This window comes from Echiichthys vipera (assembly GCF_963691815.1).
Source record: "Echiichthys vipera genome assembly, chromosome: 1".
In the NCBI taxonomy this organism is placed as follows: domain Eukaryota; kingdom Metazoa; phylum Chordata; class Actinopteri; order Perciformes; family Trachinidae; genus Echiichthys; species Echiichthys vipera.
In genome coordinates this window covers 31,668,177-31,690,755 of record NC_139826.1, presented here as the reverse complement: position 1 = coordinate 31,690,755, position 22,579 = coordinate 31,668,177, and the positions used below count along the sequence as shown (strand labels likewise).

The following is a 22,579-nucleotide window of genomic DNA, read 5'->3' as shown; positions in this document are numbered from 1 at the left end:
ACGTTAATATTCAGTGGTTATCTCAGTAAATCGATATATGTGATGAAAATCTTTTAAATTCAGTTTTAAGAGATGCTAGCTGATAGCCGCTATGAGGTTAGCATATAGAGTAAAAGTACAAAATGTTAGAAAATGTCAACTCTGTTACTGTCAACTCTGTTTATGTTTTAAACAATTTGATTGTAACAGAGTTGACAGAGTCACATATCACATTTAAGTATGTGGCAGTTATTGATATTATTGATTTTGATTGATTCTAAGTTATTTTACTGCAACAAGTACAGTACATCTGTGTTATACAATTCCAGGATAAGGAAGTGGGTCATTTTTCTTCTTGGGAGATGAATCTTTCAGCAGATGAAAGGCAGCGGCAGTACAGGGCCAGGCGAAATGCCGACCCTTAAAGGAAGGCAAAAACTTTGAGAAAAGACAGCATTAGATGGAAGAAAAGGAGTATTGCAGGGCATGCAAGCATGATTGCAGAGTTGGGTGAAAGGGAGAAAAGATCAAAGTGCAGGTATTGGAGAGAGGCAGAGCATAAGTGCAGAGCAAGAAAGCTGAAACTTTTAGAGATGACACCAACACAAAGTCCTGAACCATGCCAAAAGTACTCCCAGTTGTTCCTTTGACAATGTGCTTTCATCAGCTGATCACTCTGACACCAGGAAAGATCCTCTACAGACATGTCAGCTGTCTCTTTTCAACTAGGCAGATACTTGAGTGTGCATGTTACAACACACAAAGGTTTGATCTAGCCTTTATGTCCCCACTGACGAGCAACAAGTGCAAGCAACACATGACATCTTGTGGGATGGCAGATACCTGTGTCATCGGGCAATGGTGTGTCATCAATTATGATAATGACATTTATCCTGGAACCATTTTCAAGGTCAATGAGACACTTGCAAAGGTGAAATGCATGCACAATGTGGGGAGGCATCACTTCTTTTGGCCAAACTGCGACAATACATTGTGGTATATCTCTCTCTCCAAAACCAACCACTCTGACGGGACGTCATGTGGAGGTAGGCCGAGAAATATGGGCCCAAATTGCTGCCAACTACTTAAAAATAGTGAAACATGGATGCCACGTTTCCTGAATGCATAATGATCTTGGATGATGGGCCTAGTGTAAGTGTTGACTTGTGTGTCATTGTGTTTAACACTAGTTTTGGGCTTAGTTCTAGGCTGTCAGTATTGTATGAGACACATACCGTCTTTATTCAGGTTCATGAAATATTAAAAAAATGATTCTGTATATAAAATGTTGTTTAAATGCCCAAAGTTAAGGTGAATGTGTTATAGTTTTTTGGTCTTTTAACTATGGGTGGTCAACTCTGTTATGTACTTCATCTCCGTTTACCATCAATGTCAACTCTGTTTATGTTGTGTTTTTATTTAAAAATGATGATTGAATATGTTTTATTGTTTTAAAAATGATAAAAGAGACGAAAGTGTGCAATAACTAACATGTTTACTACGATAAATTACAATTTATTTAATACATTTTTAAAGCTACATTTAATGAAAAAGGACACATTCTTGACATGTCATCAGGTAAATGCATTAGCATGGTTTACTTTTTTTTTAAAGTATTTCTTATCCATCTAAAGGTTTTTTATTTATGGATATAGAGACAAACGTTATCTTAGGGAGGACAAGGTTTTTAATTATATGTTGTTATTTTGCTCTATATAATTGACCCAATATGTCCCTAACAGAGTTAATTTTCTGTTAGTATGTTGTCTTTGAGAATAAATCTTTTAAATCATATAAGTTTGAGGTCAGAAGATAATAAATATATAACATTAAGATTGTATCAGACTAAAAAAGTTGTGTTTCCTGTGTTCTTTCAATACCTGAAGTGTACCTGCAATTCTGGGATGACCCATATATATTAATATTGTACTGTCATGAGACACCCCTGAGGTGTTTGCAGGTCTGTTAATGCTTCATCCTCACACTGTTTCAACAGCATAGGAAAGCACATTACTATCGGACAACGGTCCCTTCTCCTCCCTGCCCACCGCTCTGGAGAACATTTCCTGAGCTGCGTTAGTCCACTCTCCTCCCAGCAAACAGTGACACACATTACGGCCCCACTGACATGTGTTGGCCCCATGAAAACTAACATGACAACTTGTACTGGTCAAATGACCAAGGAAAATTGCTCAAAGCCCTTTCTATTTAATTCTATTTCTGTGGTCCTGACTAACCTAACCTGACCCTCGCCAGATGACTTTCGTTCCGCCTTGCTTCCATCTTGACTGCCTAGCTCCACTCAACCATCTGGATTTGCGCCATAGGAAAGTGATTTCAGGGTCCGCAAAAAACGGTCGGGCCAATTAGGACCGCCAGGCGGGGTTTTATAGATGGCGACTCGCATCGAGGTAGCAGGCGTCAACATGGATGCTATTTCCTCCGTGTTGTCCAATCTTGCAAATATTTATTTTTTAAAAGAACACCAGAGAACGGCTCTGAAGGCTTTTGTCGGTGGAAACGATGTCGGCTGTTCTAGTTGGCATTTCCCTGTGTCGCTCTCATCAGCGTCACAGGTTGATTTCGATGTGAGTGGTTGAAATAGCATGTCAATAAAGATGACGGACAAGTGGTTTATCCAATCATATGCAAGAATTTTTGATAAGGCCCAGCCTGCTGAAATCGCTTCGAGCGATCCCAGATGGATGACTAATCTGGATGAGTAATCCATATAGGTGGCTGGGGGGGTAAGGTGCTAATCATGAAACCTCATTTGACTGGGGACCTTTGTTGCATGCCATTCCTCACCTATCTCTCTTCGCTTATTTCCTTTTCTATCTCCACTAATGTTTTATCAAAGAGGCATAAACGGGGCCAATAAAAATAATAATAATAAAAACAAACAATACAAGAATATTTTGCTGAAACTGTAACTGAATTTAAAACAAAAGTGATCAAAGGGAAAATGTTCTACTCTACTGCCATGCTGCAGGATGTTGTTGTTGTTGTTGTCATTTTATTTGATTTTAGAGGGACCCTGGGGGAATCATTAACAGGTCTGTGATCGCATGCTTTGCCCAGACACCCACACCTTGGCATGAATTTATAGAATATAGCGAGTGTTAGTCCAGTGCCCACCAGGACCTCACAGGGATAATGTGTCATGATCTGATTGAGTCATTGGCTGTTTACATTGCAAATTCCGAAGCAATGAAAGATATTACCAAATCATTATGATATTTAATTTCACTTTTTCTTTTGCCCTCTAGTAACACCGTGGTGAATTATGGCTTGATAGACAACATCTTGGGCAGAAACCACAACCATTGTAGCAAGACTAGGAAAAAAAGGAGGCTTAGAGTAAACATTGTTCTGTGGTCTGGATGAACCACACACCAAGGGCATGTGAGATGTGAGGAGGGCTTGTAAAAGCACCCAGAATAATGCATGTGAGATTATAAACACCACTGTGTTTACTGATCCAGAGACAACCTGTAACAGCTTCATCATACAGACCTGGCTCACACATGTACAGGTTTTACAAGGATATATATTAGCACATTTCTTGGAGTACCCGCATCTCTTAAACTAATGACTGATTCCTCCATAGTTGACTAAGTTACATAAAGACTGTAATAAAACAAACTCACGCTATGTCTGTGTGGCCATTGAGGGATGAGAGCCTTACATGAAAAGGCATGACAGAATTTCTAGAAACCTGAATAATCAGCTTACATTGTAGCTAAGTAGGAACGGGTGGTGGTCTATGTTTGCTTTCCATTTTCAGGTCTGGCACAGATTCAGCCCACCTTGAAGAATCTGAAAACCATTATCCAGGACCGTTGGTCAAAAGTGCAGACTGTATAGGATATCACAGCGCTGTGCCTCATAGAGAGACAGAGTGATGAGGATGAAGATGGGGGGCGGGGAAGGGAAGTATCATGGATGAGATATCGTGCGAGAAGGGGAGAAATTGAGACTAACAGAAGTTCAACACGCCTTCTTGCGTAGACATCTCAATTACAGCCAGCTCACCATGTCATTCATGTGGATGTGTTTGGTTTCACAGAAACAAAGGCATCCTCACAAAGTGATGTAATTCAGAGCGGCCGCTTGTCCATCTGAAGTTACCTTCATGGTTGTCTGACACACTGCCTTTTGCATGCAACGGAAGATTGGGTATAGACAGGCCTGCAGACAGGCCTTTTCCCCCTATTGTCTCTCACACACGCACCCACTGAACATGCATAAAGAGAGGTCACGCACATGAAGACAACATCAATTGAGCTCTTGTATGGCTTTGAGCAAGCTGCTGACTGATGTCTCTTAAAGAGCTACTAATAAAGATAGGTGTGTGTAAATGTAGGGCTGTGAGTGTGACCTGATGGGGGCTTCATTAATGGGTGTTGTAGTTGGTTTGGCTTCATAAATGCGTTTACTGTATCTGTTTGTGTGTGTGTGTGTGTGTGTGCGTGTGTTGGTGTGTGTGTGTGTGTGTGTGTTGGTGTGTGTGTGTGTGTGTTAGCTATTAACACGTTTAGGATGTCACAGCATGTTTTTTCTATATATTAATCTTCAGTAATATTGAAAATTAAGAATATGAAAGAGCAAAACTGAAGGTCTACGCTGCATTACGGAATTACTGATTTAAGATCATATTTTTTGTGATTAACATTTTTATTGGAATATAAACAGACATGAAACGAGGAACATCCAACTAAAAGCAGCAGACTGAGCCAATTAACTAGCTACAACTACAAAAAAAAGTAAAAAAGAACACTTACAATACAAGTAAACTATAAATCAAAAAAAGAAGCTGCGTCATTATTGGGGCCAGATGTGTGTTGGAGGGTTTAAGATCATATTAATGCTCTACAAATTGAATATGTGTTTGTTTGACAGCTTGTTTTTACTGTACCTGTTTCTTCAAGACCCCAGCTGGAAAACAAAGGCATAATGGTGAGTACAAAGAAAACTAGAACAGTCTGAGGGAGTGACCCACATCGAAGTATATAAACTCAACTTTTACTTGTTTTTTTTTCTTCATTTGGATCCCCATTAGCTTCGACCAACTGGTTGCTAATGTTTTTGAGGCCCACACAGAACAATGATAAAACATTCAAAAAAGCAATCAAAAATCAAGCATCCCAAAATAAGTAGTATGATGCAAATGAGAGGCTAGACAATAAAATTACATATCTGGGAAAAATGATTGTGTTGAAAACCCTAAAATAATAATTCAAACTAAATTACATCTACATTAGATTAATCTACATCTGTTTCAACATCTAGGAAAATCTACTTTTGCGCTGCAGGTAGCCTATTTCACATAGAGGAAGCTCTATATAGTTAGTAATACACCAGATGACGTTTACGTATATTATATCTTGGACTAAAACAAAAAATGTATACACGTATTCCTCACCAGGATACAATAACTGAAAAATATTCAGTCATTCCTGGACCACAGCTGATTTCAGGTTCAGTATTTCAGTCATTTATGAATGTTTAAAAACTGCAGAAAGTGATTTTGTCTGTTTAAGTGAAGAAGAAACTGAAGGAAATTCTGTAAAAGTATAAATATCTAGCCGAGTAATTTGTACAAAAAATAGTGAATACTTTACAGCATAAGAAAGGTATGCTATAAATCCTACAGTTCAGTACTGTTTAGTCTTGTCTCTTTATATTAGCTTTCATAATGGAATATTTTTTAACGTTTCCAATTTCAATTGATCATATTCTCTGGAAATCCTCTGCTTTGCAAGAATATTGTCCAAGTATTCTCCAAGGAGAAGGAGAGGAGCCCAGGTTGATTTTAAGAAGCAAATTATCCCCCTTTAATGATAGAAGAGTAGGGCCATATCTTGTAAAATATTAGATCATTAAATGAGATCATCTAAAAGTAATCATCCCTTGACAGCAATCATGACAGATCCTCAGCAGTCTATGGCCGACTCTCACGCTAACACACTGATGTCATTTAAAGCCTCCTCTTCTAAAGGATTGTTGTTTGTAGACACTGTGACAATAATATGCTTCCATCATGTTATGCAACATGGGAGATATAACAGATTGAAAAAACAAAGGAAACAAGAAGATGATGTTACTTCATCAAATGATTAAATGCCATAAATAAGAAACTTCACATCACATTTGACAAGTGATGATTCCCTCCCTCCCAAACAAAGCAAGTGCAAAGCAATCTCCAATATGTTTTTATTTTTTCATAGTCTGACCACCTGCAACTTGCATATGTCATGCTAGTGCCAGTTAAGACATAAAGTAAATGAAAGCCAGACCTGTGCTTTGGGGTCTTGTGAGTTGTAAGGGGGAAGTGTAATGGGAAAGCAGCACACTCCCTCTGCACTGCACAACAGTCATTAGGCAACCCATCTGCTCAATGCTTGCATGTTAAGCTGTAATTTTCAGGCTCTGGTGTGTTTGTGTGTGTGTGTGTGTGTGTGTGTGTGTGTGTGTGTGTGTGTGTGTGTGTGTGTGTGTGTGTGTGTGTGTGTGTGTGTGTGTGTGTGTGTGTGTGTATGTATGTGTGTTCTATTATCTGGATGTCATCATAACCACAGAAATCAGGGCCTGATAGTATCTTCCCCACCCCCCTGCTTCTATCCCCAGCCATAGTCACGAGAGCCGAGGGTCTCCTTTGACCACACACACACACACACACTAACACATAGACACTGCATCATGCTTCCAGATTTTGTAGGTAAACATCTCCAGATTGGTGAAGCGGGATGCAATTCCCGCCTTTGTGGGAAATGTGCCCAGAATCATTTGTAAACCCTCTTCTCTGCCGCCTCCTAACTCTTTACAGATTGTAAAACTCTGGATTTCTATCAGAGGTTACTCCACTGAGGTTCTCAACCCTTTCTGTGGGTTGTGACGGACCAAAAAAAAATGCTGTCACGCAAAAATAACCAAGATATATTTGTTTCTCAGGCTGAAACCTCCATGGTCTGGTCACATGTATACATTTCCATGGTATTTTGAGAACGAATGCACACTACACTATAGCCTGCTGCTTCTGTGTAAATATGTGGTTAGCAGACTTCAACATAACATAGACAGTTTACATATAGACAACACTTTGAACGATATAGATATACTATATTGTGTTTTATATTACGCATTAAGCCCATGACTGGACTCCCTGGGGAAAGTGTTTGCCTGTTTCCCCTTTACAAGCATAATCACATGGAAGCGTTGGCAGTCAGCCAGCCTTTACTGTGGACATGGCTAAACCTGAGCCATATGTCTCATCTAAATCAGTAATACATTGTTAAATAACATTTGTTTTATTATACTTAGCACGAATCTTGTGCTCATAAATGTGAAATGTTGTGGCAACTGAGTTTAAGATCATAAGAACGCCTGCACGCAAAGTCATCTGATGCAGCGCTGGCCCTAGTATCCTAAACACTCGCCACAGCCTAAGCCCCACAACAAGCCTTGTTGCTGGCTTCAACTCCAGTCTTACTCCGACTTGTACCGTAGACTTATTAGGTAGAGTGTTGACAGCTATGTGTGTCATCTCAGCAGCTCTTTATCTTGTATGAGCAGCGATTTCATCAACTGTGGGAAGTGGAAGATCACAGTAGATCTTCCGTCTCTGGGGGGTTGTGCAACAGGACCAGACACAACTTACATGCAAGCACCGATGCACCCACTGAGGAAGACACACACACGGACACTTGCTGTCTCAAATGTAAGCAAGGCTAGAGCCAATGAATGGTCATCAATCCACACTATGATGAAGATGTTTTCCTCCCACTTAAATGTCATCTGCCTTTCCTAGAACTGTAATTTGTTGCCATTTAACACTGAGGGCACTCAGAGACATATAAGGTACATCAAAGTAATCTCTCAGCAAGGCCCCCGGTTCCGTGCAATGGAAAGTTACTATTTGTGACTGACTGGAAAATCTCACATGCTGCCCTGGTAGTAGACCGCCAGTCTCAGCTCACAATATGAACCACTCACTAGAAGGGGAATAAACAAAGTAGATCCTAATGGATGAATGTGGGGGCTTTTATTTGATTTGGGGGATGCTCATAGACTTAAGCCTTAGACATACCAAGGTCAGACACGAAGGGCTAAAACAGACTCTCTGCCATATATACAGAGTACTATCACACTATCTGTGTTGTATGTGGACTGCATGCAACTGTGAGCCTTGGCTCTTATTCCTGTCACCAACATTTTGGGACTTTCTATTGCTTTGTCCTTCAGCTTAGAAGGGCCAGTGAAAGTTGAAACAACCATGTTCTTGTACAATATTGTTCAAGAAACAAAAGGTTGGATACAATTTGTCTGGGGATTTGTACTGATATTAAGTGGTGGATCACATACTGTAGAAGTAATTACTCACGGATCTTAATCCAAACATGTATTGATATATAACAAGCCAGTGTTGGTGTTGTTAAGTCTTACAGTATTTTTCCCACGATGTGAAACAATTAACTGGAGGACACAATATATGAATTAGCACTGCGTTTGCACCTGGGGAAACCTCACAGAGAGCATATAAGTTACTACTACAATGTTTTGATTGCACATCTTCAAGAAGAAACAGCTCCAAGAAATTTTATAGCAGCAGAAAACTACAGTAAAGCTTACAAGATGTGTTGTTGGGTTTTGACAAAGAACTCCATGCCATTGTTACGCCTAAGGTAATTATGTCATTTTCTTTTTGAATTAAAAAGTCACCATTGGGGTAGATGGCGCAATAAAGCCATGATAGCGGCACACCAGAAATAAATGACAAACACTTGACAGAAAACCTAACTACAAGGTGAAATTTGCATGAAGAGAAAGACCATATTCCACAAATTGTAGACATGGTGAAAGCTTCCAGATATAGGTACGGTATTTGATCTATATTTACAGTACGTGGAGGCTGAAGACACATGCAAGCCTTTCAACAGGAGCAGAGTTATGTGCAAGCGGAGGTTTTATTACTCCACTTCTAACAAGCACTTTCACAGCTGTGGCTCTTCTGAGCTTGGCTGTCAGCTAAGGGCATACATCACTCTGCTTACTCTGACAGGTCAAAACTGTGATAACAGAAGGTAAGTTCATCGCTACGGTCTCACTCTTTATGAACAGTCATCCTGTCTGCCGAAGGATTTGACACTGTCTCATCTCAGTATCTAGGGTCACATGTCTTCTGTCAGACTGGTGCTGAATGTGGTACTGTTGCTTTGCATGAATATGAAGTTAGAAGCCACCAATCCCATAGCCTTGCTGGACTAGTAATTATCTTGGACTCTGCTATTGAGAAGTGCTCAAGTTCTTCCTGGATTCTGACTCGAAATTAGTTATAAATAAAGATGAACGTCTAAATTCTCTGCTGATCGTGGTGGTGCCTGCTGCCGTCGTCCTGCATGACGTTTACTGCTGCTATTATTACTGTTACTTATATATACTATTATTAATTTTAAAAAGTGCAAAATTTGTAGCCATCAAAACATCATCAGTTATATATCTCACTGTATCACAGCTGTACTTCTACTCATCAGTGATCATATTTACAGCCATAATTATTATGATTGTCATATTCTATCACCTTAGCTGTACTTGTTTCTACTGTTCTACTATATTTACTGCCATAACATATACGTCATATTCACACAACTATAGATATTATTATAGTTACTATTACTTTTGTGGTTGCTTGCATCTCTCAAGTGTCTCTCTGTCCGTCTTTCTCTCGCTCTTCTCTCTACTTTTCTCCCCAACCAGTCAAGGCAGATGTCCGTCCTCCATAAAGCTGGGTCTGTTTGACGTTCCTTCCTGTTAAAGGGAAGGTTTTTGTTGCCACTGTTTACTCAAGGGGCATTTGTTGGGTCTATGTAAATCATAAATAAGTCATAGAGTGTGGTCTATACCTACTCCATATGTTAAGTGTCCTGAGATAACTTTTGTTATGAATTAGCACTGTAAATAAATTTGAATTGAATACATTGAATAGTTTGATGTTAGACGATAGATCAACCTTGTCAATAGATCAATTCTAACTGTATATGTAATGTATATGTAGTATTATCCTAAAAAAACAAACAATGTATACGTAATCCCTGTTAATCATCACTTTTGTGATTAGTACTAAAAGTGTGAGGACATGTCTGTGTCTGCAGAGACCCGCCCTCTTCCTGTATTTTATTATTTTGGTCTGTGCAGGGCATTTGTGGACGTTGGCAAAGAGGCTTCGACCCCACACGGGTGTTTAACTCCGCCAATAACAGCACGCAGGCTGAGCAGCTCTTTGATTCCCAACTGCCACTTTGTCACGCCCCTCTCCCTCAGTGTTGCATACTGACACACAGGGCACCATCCAGCGAGTTTGTGCAGAAGTTTGTACTTTAATTTGTGGTTTGAACATAATTGCCATGAAACAATCGGAAAATACCATGTTATTCCTCTGATTTACTGCATTGTCCTCACTGAATGGCGCTTTCTCTCTTCACTCACTCTCTAGCTCACCTGATCATCACTGCTCGTGCTCCCCCCCACCCCACCCCCCCTCTCTGTCTCTCTCTGGCCAAGGACGAGAGGAGGGGCCAACTCTGAATGCTGAGTCTTAACTAACAGTAAGTGATACTTATATTTCTAATTACTATATTAGCACTGGAAAGACACTATTGCCTCTTGTGATCTTGGAAGGGACTGAATTTACTCTTGACTGTCCTTAACTTGGACTTAACTGGACGTGGTCCTGGACTGAATTAAGTTGGTCTTGACTCGGGGCCTGTCCCATCTACTAGTTGTATTTTCTAAACCGAACTCACTGTGATGAGTTCACCTGGAGAGAGGAAGAAGACATGAACCAACAGAGGCGGACGGGAAAGGAGAGGGCAGGAAAGAGGATGGGAATTTCACTGAGTCCAATCCTGCCCTCTGCATCCTGCCTTTGACCTAAAAGCTGGACTCACTTTTGTGCCACATCTGTTTTTATTTTCTTCTGCAGAAGAGAATAATAGAAGTTCTGAGTCGTTAGCCTGCCATCCCTTTGTCGGCGTACTGTAGAAGAGTCACATCAGTGAGCGTGGGTGGGATATGCTGGTGCTCTGTGCTGCAGAGAGAGCTTTGGCTGGCTGCACTTCGTGAGATGTTTGTTGTCATGAAACTACAATAAAGTCTTACCAAATACCCTTGTACAAACAAGTTATATCATTAACTCTGTAGGGAGAATTGCCCAGCAATCCAAAAGGTTTAAGGAATTTTACTCGACACAAACCACAGATATGTCTGACTTCACAGTTCAATATAGTAAGAAACACATTTATTTTAACACAACTTCCTGTTATCTTGTCACATTAACTGCACGCGACCGTAGACTGTATAAAGATGGACGACACCACTTCCTCCCACTTTCAAAACTGAAGCCAAAATATCCCGGATATGGATGCTGTTATCTTATAATTTTGCAACTAGAGTCTGTGCAGTAGCGATCGAGCATTATCAAAGTCCCACCCATACACCAGCCTGATCAATTGTAAGTCAATCACAGCTGTCAATTATGATGTTTTTATGGCATCACATAAATAATTAAACCCAACTTGTCTAAAAAAAATGAACAGTTGAACATACATCAGTGAAATAAGAACTACATAAAATGGCAGAAACCATCTTTGGCAACAAAGATTATCTGCTAAAATGAAAGGGGTGGGATTTATGACCTATATTACAGCCAGCCACAAGGAGACAATCCGGATTTTCAGGCTTGACTTGAGGAGCTGTAAAGCCATCTTAGACAGTCTATGCACCCGACCAAAACATATTCCAGCACATACTTAGTGATAGGCCAATAAATTTGAATTAGTTTAATTCAGTTTTCGCACGAATCAAACAAACACAATTTCCCATGTTAATTGTGACCTCCAAAAGCTGATAGAGGGATGTTGTAACCTCTGGACAAAGCCAGGCTAGTCTCCCCATTTACAGTCTATGTGCTAAGCTAAGCCAATCAGTTGCTAGCGCTAGCTTGATAATTATTGGGCAAATATGGGAGTGGTATCTTTTCATCTAACGCTTGGCAAGGAAGAGAATTCACATTTCCCCAAAAAACTATTCCTTTTAATTTGTGGTTTTTCATATTTATTCTATCATCATGCATATTGAGCTGAAATGTTGAGTCCAAAACCCAAATCACCATGCAGTGGTCCAGATGAGCTCAGCCAAGATCAGCCCTGTCAAGCTTAGTTTTGTCCAAAATAATGAACGTTTTTGTATTTTTCTAATCCCCATATTTCTAATATAAACAAACTTTACCCCAGCACCCTCAAACTCCAACCCACATACCACACACATACCACAGTATGCTAGCGTGTGATGCAGAGCGGGTGCGTGTGGACTTGGCTGTAGTAGCTGTTTCAGCTCTTGGAAGTTGGATCCCATCTGTAACAGCCCCACTTGATGGAAGTCGTTGCATAAAATTGAGACACGCTTCTACATACCTTGTAAAAATGAAAACAGCAACAACAACAAAAAAGAAAAGAGAAAAAAACAAACAAACAGGCTAGTCACGCATCTTGCACAAGTTGAGAAGTGAGAGCAGCTATGATGACCTAAGGCTAGATTGAACAAGGTTGGCATCTGCAGATTCCCAGGGCATTTAACAGTAAGTGCAGAGCCACACATGATTAAGCAGGTGTGTATATTAGACCATATGAATATCTGTGTGGGACTGTGCGTGCATTTGTGTGCATATATGAGTAATGATCTACAAGTGAGTTGGCAGCAGTACAACAAGACTATAAGCACCCTTGTGTTAGCACTTAAGTGGTGTGAACCATTTGGGTAAAGTATACAAACAGGCAGCCTGCTGAGAGAGGTACACAGGCTTTTGCGTCCAGATGCCATGCTCAAGATATATTAAAGACCCTCATCTGATGTTTAAGGAACTGTCAGAAATTAGATTATATTAACTCTATTAAGGTTATTAGGTTCGACATAAAACTGTTTTTGGCAACCAAAATTAAGCGGCTTATAAAACCCAGTGTATACATTGACGCGAGGATAACAATATCAACGTACTAATTTTATCAAATTAATCATCAAAGATTATCTGGAAGGAGAAGGACTGCTTGGAGGTGTTTATAAGGCTTAATACCACACTTTTGGATTTCTAAATAAGGTTAGAGGTTTACATGGCAGGGTTAAACATGGTGAACTTTTGTTTATCACACCATGCGCCTGACTCAGTCAGATAAATAAAAGTCTTTGGCGCTAAGTTGAGGCCTGAGATATAGTTCTGTTATACTTGGACAGGGTGGGTGCTCTTTTGCCCTTCAAGTAGTGCTGTATTGTCCCAACACAGCTGGAGAATGCCTTCTTTAGAGATTCTCATGATTCAAGATTCAATGTGTTGACAGATGAGTCATTCTGTGGCTGTAACGGTGTATTTCAGGTATGCGGAGAAGCCCTATTGCTATATAATTTAAGGAGGTTGTGTGGGCGATGTGATGACAAATCAGGGTGTATTAGCACCCATGTGTCTTTTGTCTCAGACCCACACCTTTTCTGTTATTGCTGATTCCAGCAGAGAGGCACTGCTCATTTGTTAAGTCTTTGTGTTGATGCAAACCTAGCGCAATTAATGAAATGCTGACAGACACTACGCACGCACCACTGCTGCATCTCACGCATACGCAAATGGGTGTGCACTGCCACATACTGTATGTCACCAGAGTATGCACATACACCCATGCCACCGCTCTCAGTGATAATGCAGAGCAATTCGGTAAGAGATACAATAACTCTGTCAGGGCACACATGAGAGATAACATGGCTGAGGAAGGTGCGCTATCTATAACACATTTGTACACACACACACTTGCACAAGTAATATTACTCTGGACATTCGTAATGCTTTTAAAGTTATAGCTCAGTCCGTGAATACAACCATTTTCCCTCTAGTATTGGTGATTCATGTCTGGATATTATAAATATTATGGCCAACCTGACTGCAAAGGATGATGGACTTGAGCTTTTCAGCCGTACTCATCAGTTTTTTAAAATAAACGTATGACACATAACTTGATGACACACAAGCCGATTGCGTAAATTTTCGGAACAGGAATGTAATTTCTTCAGCAATAAAAAATCTTTCACAGGCTTTAGTGTGGAATGACTCCCAGAGAGAGGCGGAGAAGCTGCTGAGGGATGTGATGCTGCCAATGGTCTCTGTGTGGCAGCCAAGACTGTTGAGAGAACAGTCACGATATCCTTTTGACATGAACCTGACTGAAATCTGACACGCACAACTGGAGTTCATGGGAAATACAGTTCTGTATATGAGAACAATTTTGAAGTACTTGTGTCTTTACAACGTATGCTACTTTATACTTTACTCTATACTCTATACTAGATTTGTTTTTTGGTTATGTGGCCTCGTCTGCAAAGTCTTTCACACTGCCAAATGATTCAAATGAATTGGTGCACTTGGATACATTACGTGCGGTGGCGATGGTTATTGTGTGTGTGTGTGTGTGTGTGTGTGTGTGGTTCTGCTTGTGATCACACAGTTTTTGTGGGTATAGACTCTAAAGTCAGTGATGGCACGTTGGTAGTCAAGTCACATTATTTTATGTTCATATTGTATACTACTACATGAATATAAGCTATGTAGGCCTATTATAGCTTAACTATTTAATTGTAACCCATGATATTACTAACACTATAATCATGTATCCTGTTCACAGAGTAAATCATACAGTCACACACACACACACACACACACACACACACACACACACATCCACACATCATGCACAAGTACAGTCATAAACATAGAGTGGAGATTAAAATTAGAGAACAACCAAAAAATACTTTTACTTGTATACATATGCTAATATTGTACTGGCATGTTTCTTTAAATAACAAAATTAAGATTTTTGTTGGAGTGCCTTGGTTATTAAAAAAACGTGCTAGTACAGCAGTGGTATAGCCACAGCGGATATTCTATCAAATTCTGAACAGTAAAAAATAACAGTATTTCAGAATAAATCAAGTATTTATAAGTTGTTCTCTAATTTTGATCTCCTCTATATATGTCCACAATGTCCACAAAATGTATTTAATGACTGCTATTTGTTTATTTGTATGTATATATGTATATTTTTACTGTTGCATTCTTGACTGCAGTATTACCACACACCATGCTCTCATTTCTAAAGTGTGAATATTATCCTACAGTGATGGTGCATTTGTTCCCCTTTTTATCTCCCTTGAACACATGCTCTGTTATGCAGTTTACTGTAGATATTTGTTCATTCATAGTGTGTCTGTATTGTGTGCTTTTCTCTGTTCTATCGCGTTATCTCAGGTTTGCTCCAAACTGAGTGTAGTTGTGCTTGTGTGCAGTGACAACAACGTATCTATATATCTAAGGCGATCCAACAGCACCATCTATGGACGGATATCGGTGCTGTTGCTTCTTTGCCTCCCTGACACACACAGATACACACACACCACCACCATCGCTGCAAAACACAGGCCGGGCTAACTGACGGTCCCTGAACAAGAGCGAGGAAAACCCACCAAGATGTCTGACATGGAAGACGATTTCATGTGCGACGATGAAGAAGATTACGACCTGGTATCTGTAACTGAAATTATTAACTTTGAGCCTATATATTTTAACCGTTTTATCCGTTGTGCGCTAAATAGTGACGGGCCTGACGGTGGGGGCTAACGTTAGCTAGTGTTAGCTGTTTAGTTAGCTTGGAGGCTAATATCAAGCTGACAGCGGATGACTAATGCTAACGATAGCTGGCTGTAGCTAAGCGATGCAGCAGGCTAATATTAATAGACATTAACCATGCTGAATAGTTAGCATAGGGTGCATGAGTCCCACTGTCGCTGCACTTAAATTACAGGCAGTAAAAGCAAACTAGCCGGCTAGTTTGCCAGCCCATGGCGTTTGCTAACTCAACGCCAGCTCAAGACTCACCTGCAGAATCATCCAGGGGTAGTCTTTCTGCTATCCCTGCCTTTGTGTTAGCTAGCTAAGAGTTTCTGATGTGTTAGTGTAACTTCTATGTTTTGAAATAGGACCTCTTGATTTGAACTCTGACATGATTATGTGCTTGAATTATAGGAATACTCAGAGGACAGTAACTCAGAGCCTAATGTGGACCTGGAGAACCAGTACTACAACTCCAAAGCCTTGAAGGAGGATGATCCCAAAGCAGCACTCAGCAGTTTCCAGAAGGTGGAGTAGTGCTACTCTCCATTAAAAAAACAACAATCTCAAGTTATTTAAAAATGCACAGTAATTACTGACATCTCTTGTTTTTTATTATGTGTGTTTTAGGTATTGGAACTGGAAGGAGAGAAAGGAGAATGGGGGTTCAAAGCACTGAAACAGATGATCAAAATCAACTTTAAGCTGGTAGGCTCCTCAACACTCTCTTTTAAGTCAGATCTGTTTAGACAGGCATTTAGTTGACCTGTATGCACCAGGTTAACTAATGGATCTGTGTCACCAGTCGGGACATTTTTTGTCTAAATTCTATTAAACTTTCTTTTTATCCTACAAATATAAATTATGGTGTAATGTTTAGAGTTAATTTAATGGTGTTAAACTAAAGTCTAACTTGTGTTTTTAACAATATATTGTTTTAACAGCCTAATTTATCTTTGCGTTAACAAGAGTGGTTAAAAGGACGATTACACCAATGAATTAGCCATGTGTTCCTCTCGGCCCTAGTCGGACACCGCAATCTCCTCGGTGTAAACCACTGTGAGCTGCTGTTTGTCCACATTAACATCAAAGTTGTCAAAACTTCCGGGACTATACCTCAGTCCTTCACATTAAGATGACATGCTTTAACAGATCCAAAATATACCGTAGAATCTTAAAGTAGTTTTAAGACCACCTGAGCCACTCAGGCTGAGCGTCGCCCAAGTGTTCTCACTGCTTTATCTCATCAAGGTCACTTTATTTTACTAATTTGACATGTAAATGTTCATGTTCAAATATGAAATTTCACTTATAGATTCTTAGAAGTGTGTAAATTAATACTACTTGAACTTTGGTGGCGATCACCCAGTAAAAGCACCACGAAAAGACCGGAAACTAGGGCAGACCAGATCCGTCAGATACCAGCGACCGGCGTCCGACTGGTGACACAGTTACGTTAGACGTCCAGGTCTTAATTGTGCTTTTTCTTGATGTATTGTGTTTGCCGGTAGGTTGTTTTATGCCCTTGTAAAGCACTTTGTGGCTGTTGCCTGTGAAAAGTGCTTTATAAATACATGCCATAATTTGTTTACACTAGGCACGTGTTTCAGAGGAGTTGTTTTCTTTGTGTCCCAACCCTGTAGACAAACTTTCCAGAAATGATGAACAGGTACAAACAGCTCCTTACATACATCAGAAGTGCTGTCACCAGGAACTACTCAGAGAAGTCCATCAACTCTATTCTGGACTATATCTCTACCTCCAAACAGGTAGGGATAAACAATATGAGCCAGCATAGAATACATGTTGTGTCCTTGGGTCATACAGTCTTTCTGAAATGTGCTTCATGTGTTGCCAGATGGACTTACTGCAGGAGTTCTACGAAACCACATTGGAGGCTTTGAAAGACGCAAAGAATGACAGACTGTGGTTTAAAACGAACACAAAGGTATTCAAAAGTTCATCACTAATTCTAGATAGCCTTATAAACCATTATTTACTCGTATAACAGGTGCTGAAAATGATCTTTCTTCCTCCTCTGCAGTTAGGGAAGTTGTACTTGGAGAGAGAAGAGTATGGAAAGCTGCAAAAGATCCTTAGGCAACTTCACCAGTCATGTCAGGTAATTAGATTTATTTTTATTTTTGTCTGTATACGCAATAATTAATTTTTTGGTTTGAGACAGAAAAGGAGATTTTACCCTGCAGGTCTCGTAAAACATGTGGCCGCTTGTTCATTCCAACCTAAGCTAATCAGTAAGATATCGGTAACTCGTAATTATGAGACACAAGTTTTGTTTCTCAGAACTGTGTGCGTGCGTGCGTGCTTGCGTGCTTGGTGCTTGCGTGTGTGTGTAGATTTGACCACAATGATGATCTAATAAGTGGATATTTCTTTTTTTCCTATCAACTACAGACAGATGATGGAGAGGATGACCTGAAGAAAGGCACACAGCTGTTGGAGATCTATGCTCTGGAGATCCAGATGTACACAGCACAAAAAAACAACAAGAAATTGAAAGCCCTGTATGAGCAGTCACTTCACATTAAATCTGCCATTCCTCATCCGCTCATAATGGGAGTTATCAGAGGTAAGATGGTGCACATATCTCCTTCCTTCATAGTGCAGTTGTTTAGCTTTGTGTTAAGGGTGAATCATAATGTACTGTCAGAGCTGTCTGCTCAGTGACCGGTGCTTGTTTCCTCCCGACCAGAGTGTGGTGGGAAGATGCATTTGAGAGAGGGCGAGTTCGAGAAAGCTCACACAGACTTCTTTGAGGCCTTTAAAAACTATGATGAGTCCGGCAGCCCAAGAAGGACGACATGCTTGAAGTACCTGGTCCTAGCCAACATGCTGATGAAGTCAGGAATAAACCCGTTTGATTCACAAGAGGTATGAAAATACTGCTTTTATTAACTATACATATACGTACGGTATGTAAGAATACAAAGCGCAAGAGACACAGACTAGTGGTCGTGGTCGCCACCTATGTTTGTGCATTTCTTTTTTATAAATCACTGCCAGAAGGCCTCTCATCAAAATAATTTGCTAGAAGTATTTTTGAGTTTTTGTGCATAATCAATTATTATCCAAGTTTTAGTGCCAAATGTAACTTTTTTTTTTTTTTTTTCAAAGGCCAAACCATACAAAAATGACCCGGAGATCCTAGCGATGACAAACTTAGTAAGGTAAGCATACTTTGATGTATTATCAGATTATTATTTTTTTGGTGGGGTTTTGATAACAACAAAAGTCTTTATCATAGTGTTGGCTATTATTTCTACCTGTAATAACATGTTACTCACCAATTTTTTAGAGATTAGTTACTGAATGTAAAAATGCCGTGCTCCTTGCTATTTTGCAAAGGCACCATTGCTGCACCCAGGGCTTGGTGTCGCCAGGGCAATTGTGATTGGTTGTAAAGAGTTGAATTGGTGCATCCCTAATGTCAGCGTTGCTCCTTATTCCCTGTGTCCCAGTTGCATTCTGAACGAGTTATAGAGTTTGGTGTGTGTGTGTAATTTGTTCACAATTTTTAACGGATCCCTTGTACCGGTATACTTTCCTTTTTAGTACAAATGATAACACTAGACTCTTATCATAAATAATTCAATTCAATTTTATTTATAGTGCCAAATCATAACAAAAGTTATCTCAGGACACTTTAAAAACTAGGTGTAGACTAGACTCTATAACTTATTTATGATAAACATAGACCCAACAATTCCCCCGTAGAGTACGGTGGCAACGAAAACCTTCCCTATAACAGACAGGAACATCAGACAGACCCAGATCTGTGGAGGACTGACATCTGTCTTGATCAGTTAGGGTGGAAGAAAAGGAGAGAGAAAGAGAGAAAAGACAGACAGATGGACAGAGAAAGACAAAGACAGACACAAAGGCAGAGACAGACACACTTCCAGTAACTATAATAATATCTATAGTAATGTGAATATGACTTATATGTTATGGCAGTTAATACAGCAGAATAGTAAAAACAAGCACAGCTAAGGTTATAAATTATAATAGTAGCAGGAAGCGTCATGCTCGACCACGGCAGCCGGCACCACCACGATCAGCAGAGATCAAGAAATACCCTTTAAAACCCAGTAACAAAGTGCTTTACAAACAGAGAACACATCTAAAACAGCGTGAAATCAACTAAAAGCAGAGATAGGACAGTATAAAACAAGCTTAAATTCCATACAAAATCAAGACAATCACAAAAAAAGCAAAAATTGTCCTCCCAAAGCTTTGAGTTGTCTTCTACTGCCTTGTTTGCTCTCTTTTGTCCTCATGTTTACATAAATAGCTGTCTCAACTTGCTCGGTTTCCAGTCATATATTTAAAATGTGTATTGCATAAACAAGAAACTAAGAACGCACACCCAAAACTGTAATAAGAATAGTGTTTACAAAAAGTCTAATATTTTGAAATGGGTTTGACGGTTATCAGGATGAGAGATTTTGTGTGGGTCACAGACACACAATGTTTGTATTATAACAACACTGACTGTTTTTCCTTCCAGCGCCTACCAGAACAATGACATCACTGAATTTGAGAAAATCTTGAAAACAAATCACAGTAACATAATGGACGACCCCTTCATTAGAGAGCACATAGAGGGTGAGTGGTGAACGTGGCTTCAGTCCAAATTGTGATAAATGTGTGCAGGTTTTTCTCAAGTGTAGCTGATCATTGATGTTGTGTTGCAGAGCTCCTGCGGAACATTAGAACTCAAGTACTTATCAAACTCATCAAACCGTACACGAGAATACACATCCCTTTCATTTCTAAGGTAAGTCATCAAAACATGTCGTGTACAGTGACTTTATCTGTCATCGTTTCTCTTTGACAACATCCTCTTGGGATATTATTAGACGATCATTTGCACTGATGGCCATGCGACTTTGTGTATCGTTTTAAAATGATTATTTCCATTTTTTGCTTTGTATTGAAAGCCAATCAGTCAAATCAAAGAAGGAAACGGTACAATTGGAAGGAAGCACACAAGTAATCTTATGTTTTCCAGACGTGACAAAGCAAAAACTGATGTTGCAATACTTGGTCTGGCTTTGTAGATCTAGAAGTAGTACCCTAATAAGCATATAATGCAAGTAAGTGAAATACAGTCTTAGTCTTAACATTATTCATACATAACGAAATCCACATAAGAAAAGCAACACTAAACTTTTTTATTAAATTTAATGCTTTTTTTTGTAAAAAGTTATTTCCCCACACAAGTTATATTCTTTATCAATATAATTCTTCACCTGTACATGTTCACAAAGTATAGTTCAGGGTGTATCTCGCTTAAAATGATCGTAGGGGGGAGGAGCTTCACGGCAGCATTAATATGAGGAAATTATGACAGTTTTCCCACATCTCAAGTTAATTTCTCAGTACACATGGCAGTCATCATTAATGCATAAACACGGATGCTATCTGTGAGTGCTTTTGCAACATATTTTCTTTATACACCTACGTCTTTATTTACTTATTAGTTTACATACATGATAAACTTTATACTCAGGTCTATCTGACAGTATTTACAACAGGATCTGCGGTGTGTTGAATTCTGTGCATCCTTTGATGTTAACTCACACTAGTTGACACTTCTTTACAGACATGAGGATAAGTCTTGTCTGTTTGTTTGTCTGTTCATTTGTTTCAGGAGCTGAACATTGATGTGTGTGATGTGGAGAGTTTGCTGGTACAATGCATCTTGGATAAGTAAGTTTCTCCCTCACGTGCCTGCTGAGAAGTTAAAGGAAAAAACGTCTCCCTTCCTGTAAACGGTTGTAGTTCCTCATAGTTTGCATCCTTTGGCCTTTAAGAGAGTCAGGCGGTATGAATTGACAGTTTCAGTCACGTCTTGTACTAAATTGATTGTCATACTGTAATAGTCATCTGCTATTTACAGCCTCACATCCCAGCTGTACTGGTTCTCTGACGCAAATGACTTTCTCTAGGATTTTTTTTTAAAGTAATTCTATTCAATTTGAGGCATTAGCTATTTAGAAAAGAAAAAAAAAAGCTAAAATTGAGACTTTTCTTCCTGAATACAGACTTCTGCATTCAGAAGTACAGTATACTGTGGCCTTTTAGGATTATTTTGAGAATTTAGGCACGCTCAATAAGTTATGCCATATATTTTATTGTCATTCATTGTCTTTATTGCTTTATCTAAGAATTAACAACCAGAACAGATATGCATTTGAAACTGGTATTTTAAGGCTTGACTTTGAAAGCTTGACTAAATTGTGTGGAGAATTTAGTTATTTTTATAAAACAACATGTTTGGGTTTTCTGCTTACTTTGTTTTTTGTTTGTTTTTTTCTCAGCACCATCCATGGCCGAATTGACCAAGTCAACCAGCTACTAGAACTGGACTACCAGAAGCGAGGGGGGGCTCGCTACACAGCTTTAGATAAATGGACAAATCAGCTGAACTCTCTCAACCAAGCCATTGTTAGCAAGCTCACATGATGGCATGTGAAATCAAGAGACAAGGAAAATGGCATGTTTGAATACATCCATAAAGTATGCTACTGTGCTTCGTCAAGTAAATCACCTGAGACCAGATACACAGCACAGGTTTTGAGAATGCCACCAATTTGGAGAAGACCCCAGGAACCCCGAGAATGTGTTCAAAGTGTGTCGTTTCGTGGCGATGAGAGGAAATCACTTTACACTTATTTTTGTTTTTCCATGTTCCTGATTGGCAGATTCTTCCATGTGCAACACACAAATGCTTCAGTTGTTTAAAAACAAAAATCCAAATGTGTATGAAAAAGTGTACACAGTATTTTAATGTGTACTGTTGCCTGTTGGTAATAAACAGATTTTCTCTCAGCACTAAAAAAAGATTGAGCTGCCTTTTGACTAGCTCCAAAGTTT

General features: G+C 39.5%; 1 protein-coding gene across 2 annotated transcripts; it reads left to right on the top strand.

Moving 5' to 3' along the window:
- Positions 1-15,467: 15,467 nt before the first annotated feature.
- cops2 (COP9 signalosome subunit 2) lies at positions 15,468-22,579 on the top strand. 2 transcript variants are annotated; one of them, XM_083922960.1, is made up of 13 exons: positions 15,468-15,592; positions 16,094-16,207; positions 16,310-16,387; positions 17,323-17,448; positions 17,538-17,627; positions 17,724-17,801; positions 18,095-18,269; positions 18,393-18,571; positions 18,815-18,867; positions 20,208-20,305; positions 20,395-20,477; positions 21,354-21,412; positions 22,024-22,579. In XM_083922960.1, exons 1-13 carry the CDS (start codon positions 15,539-15,541, stop codon positions 22,166-22,168), a joined length of 1,332 nt encoding a protein of 443 aa, XP_083779086.1. In that variant the 5' UTR covers positions 15,468-15,538; the 3' UTR covers positions 22,169-22,579. The 2 variants fall into 2 exon arrangements, with proteins under 2 accessions (XP_083779086.1, XP_083779085.1); XM_083922959.1 differs by having other exon boundaries at positions 15,473-15,598.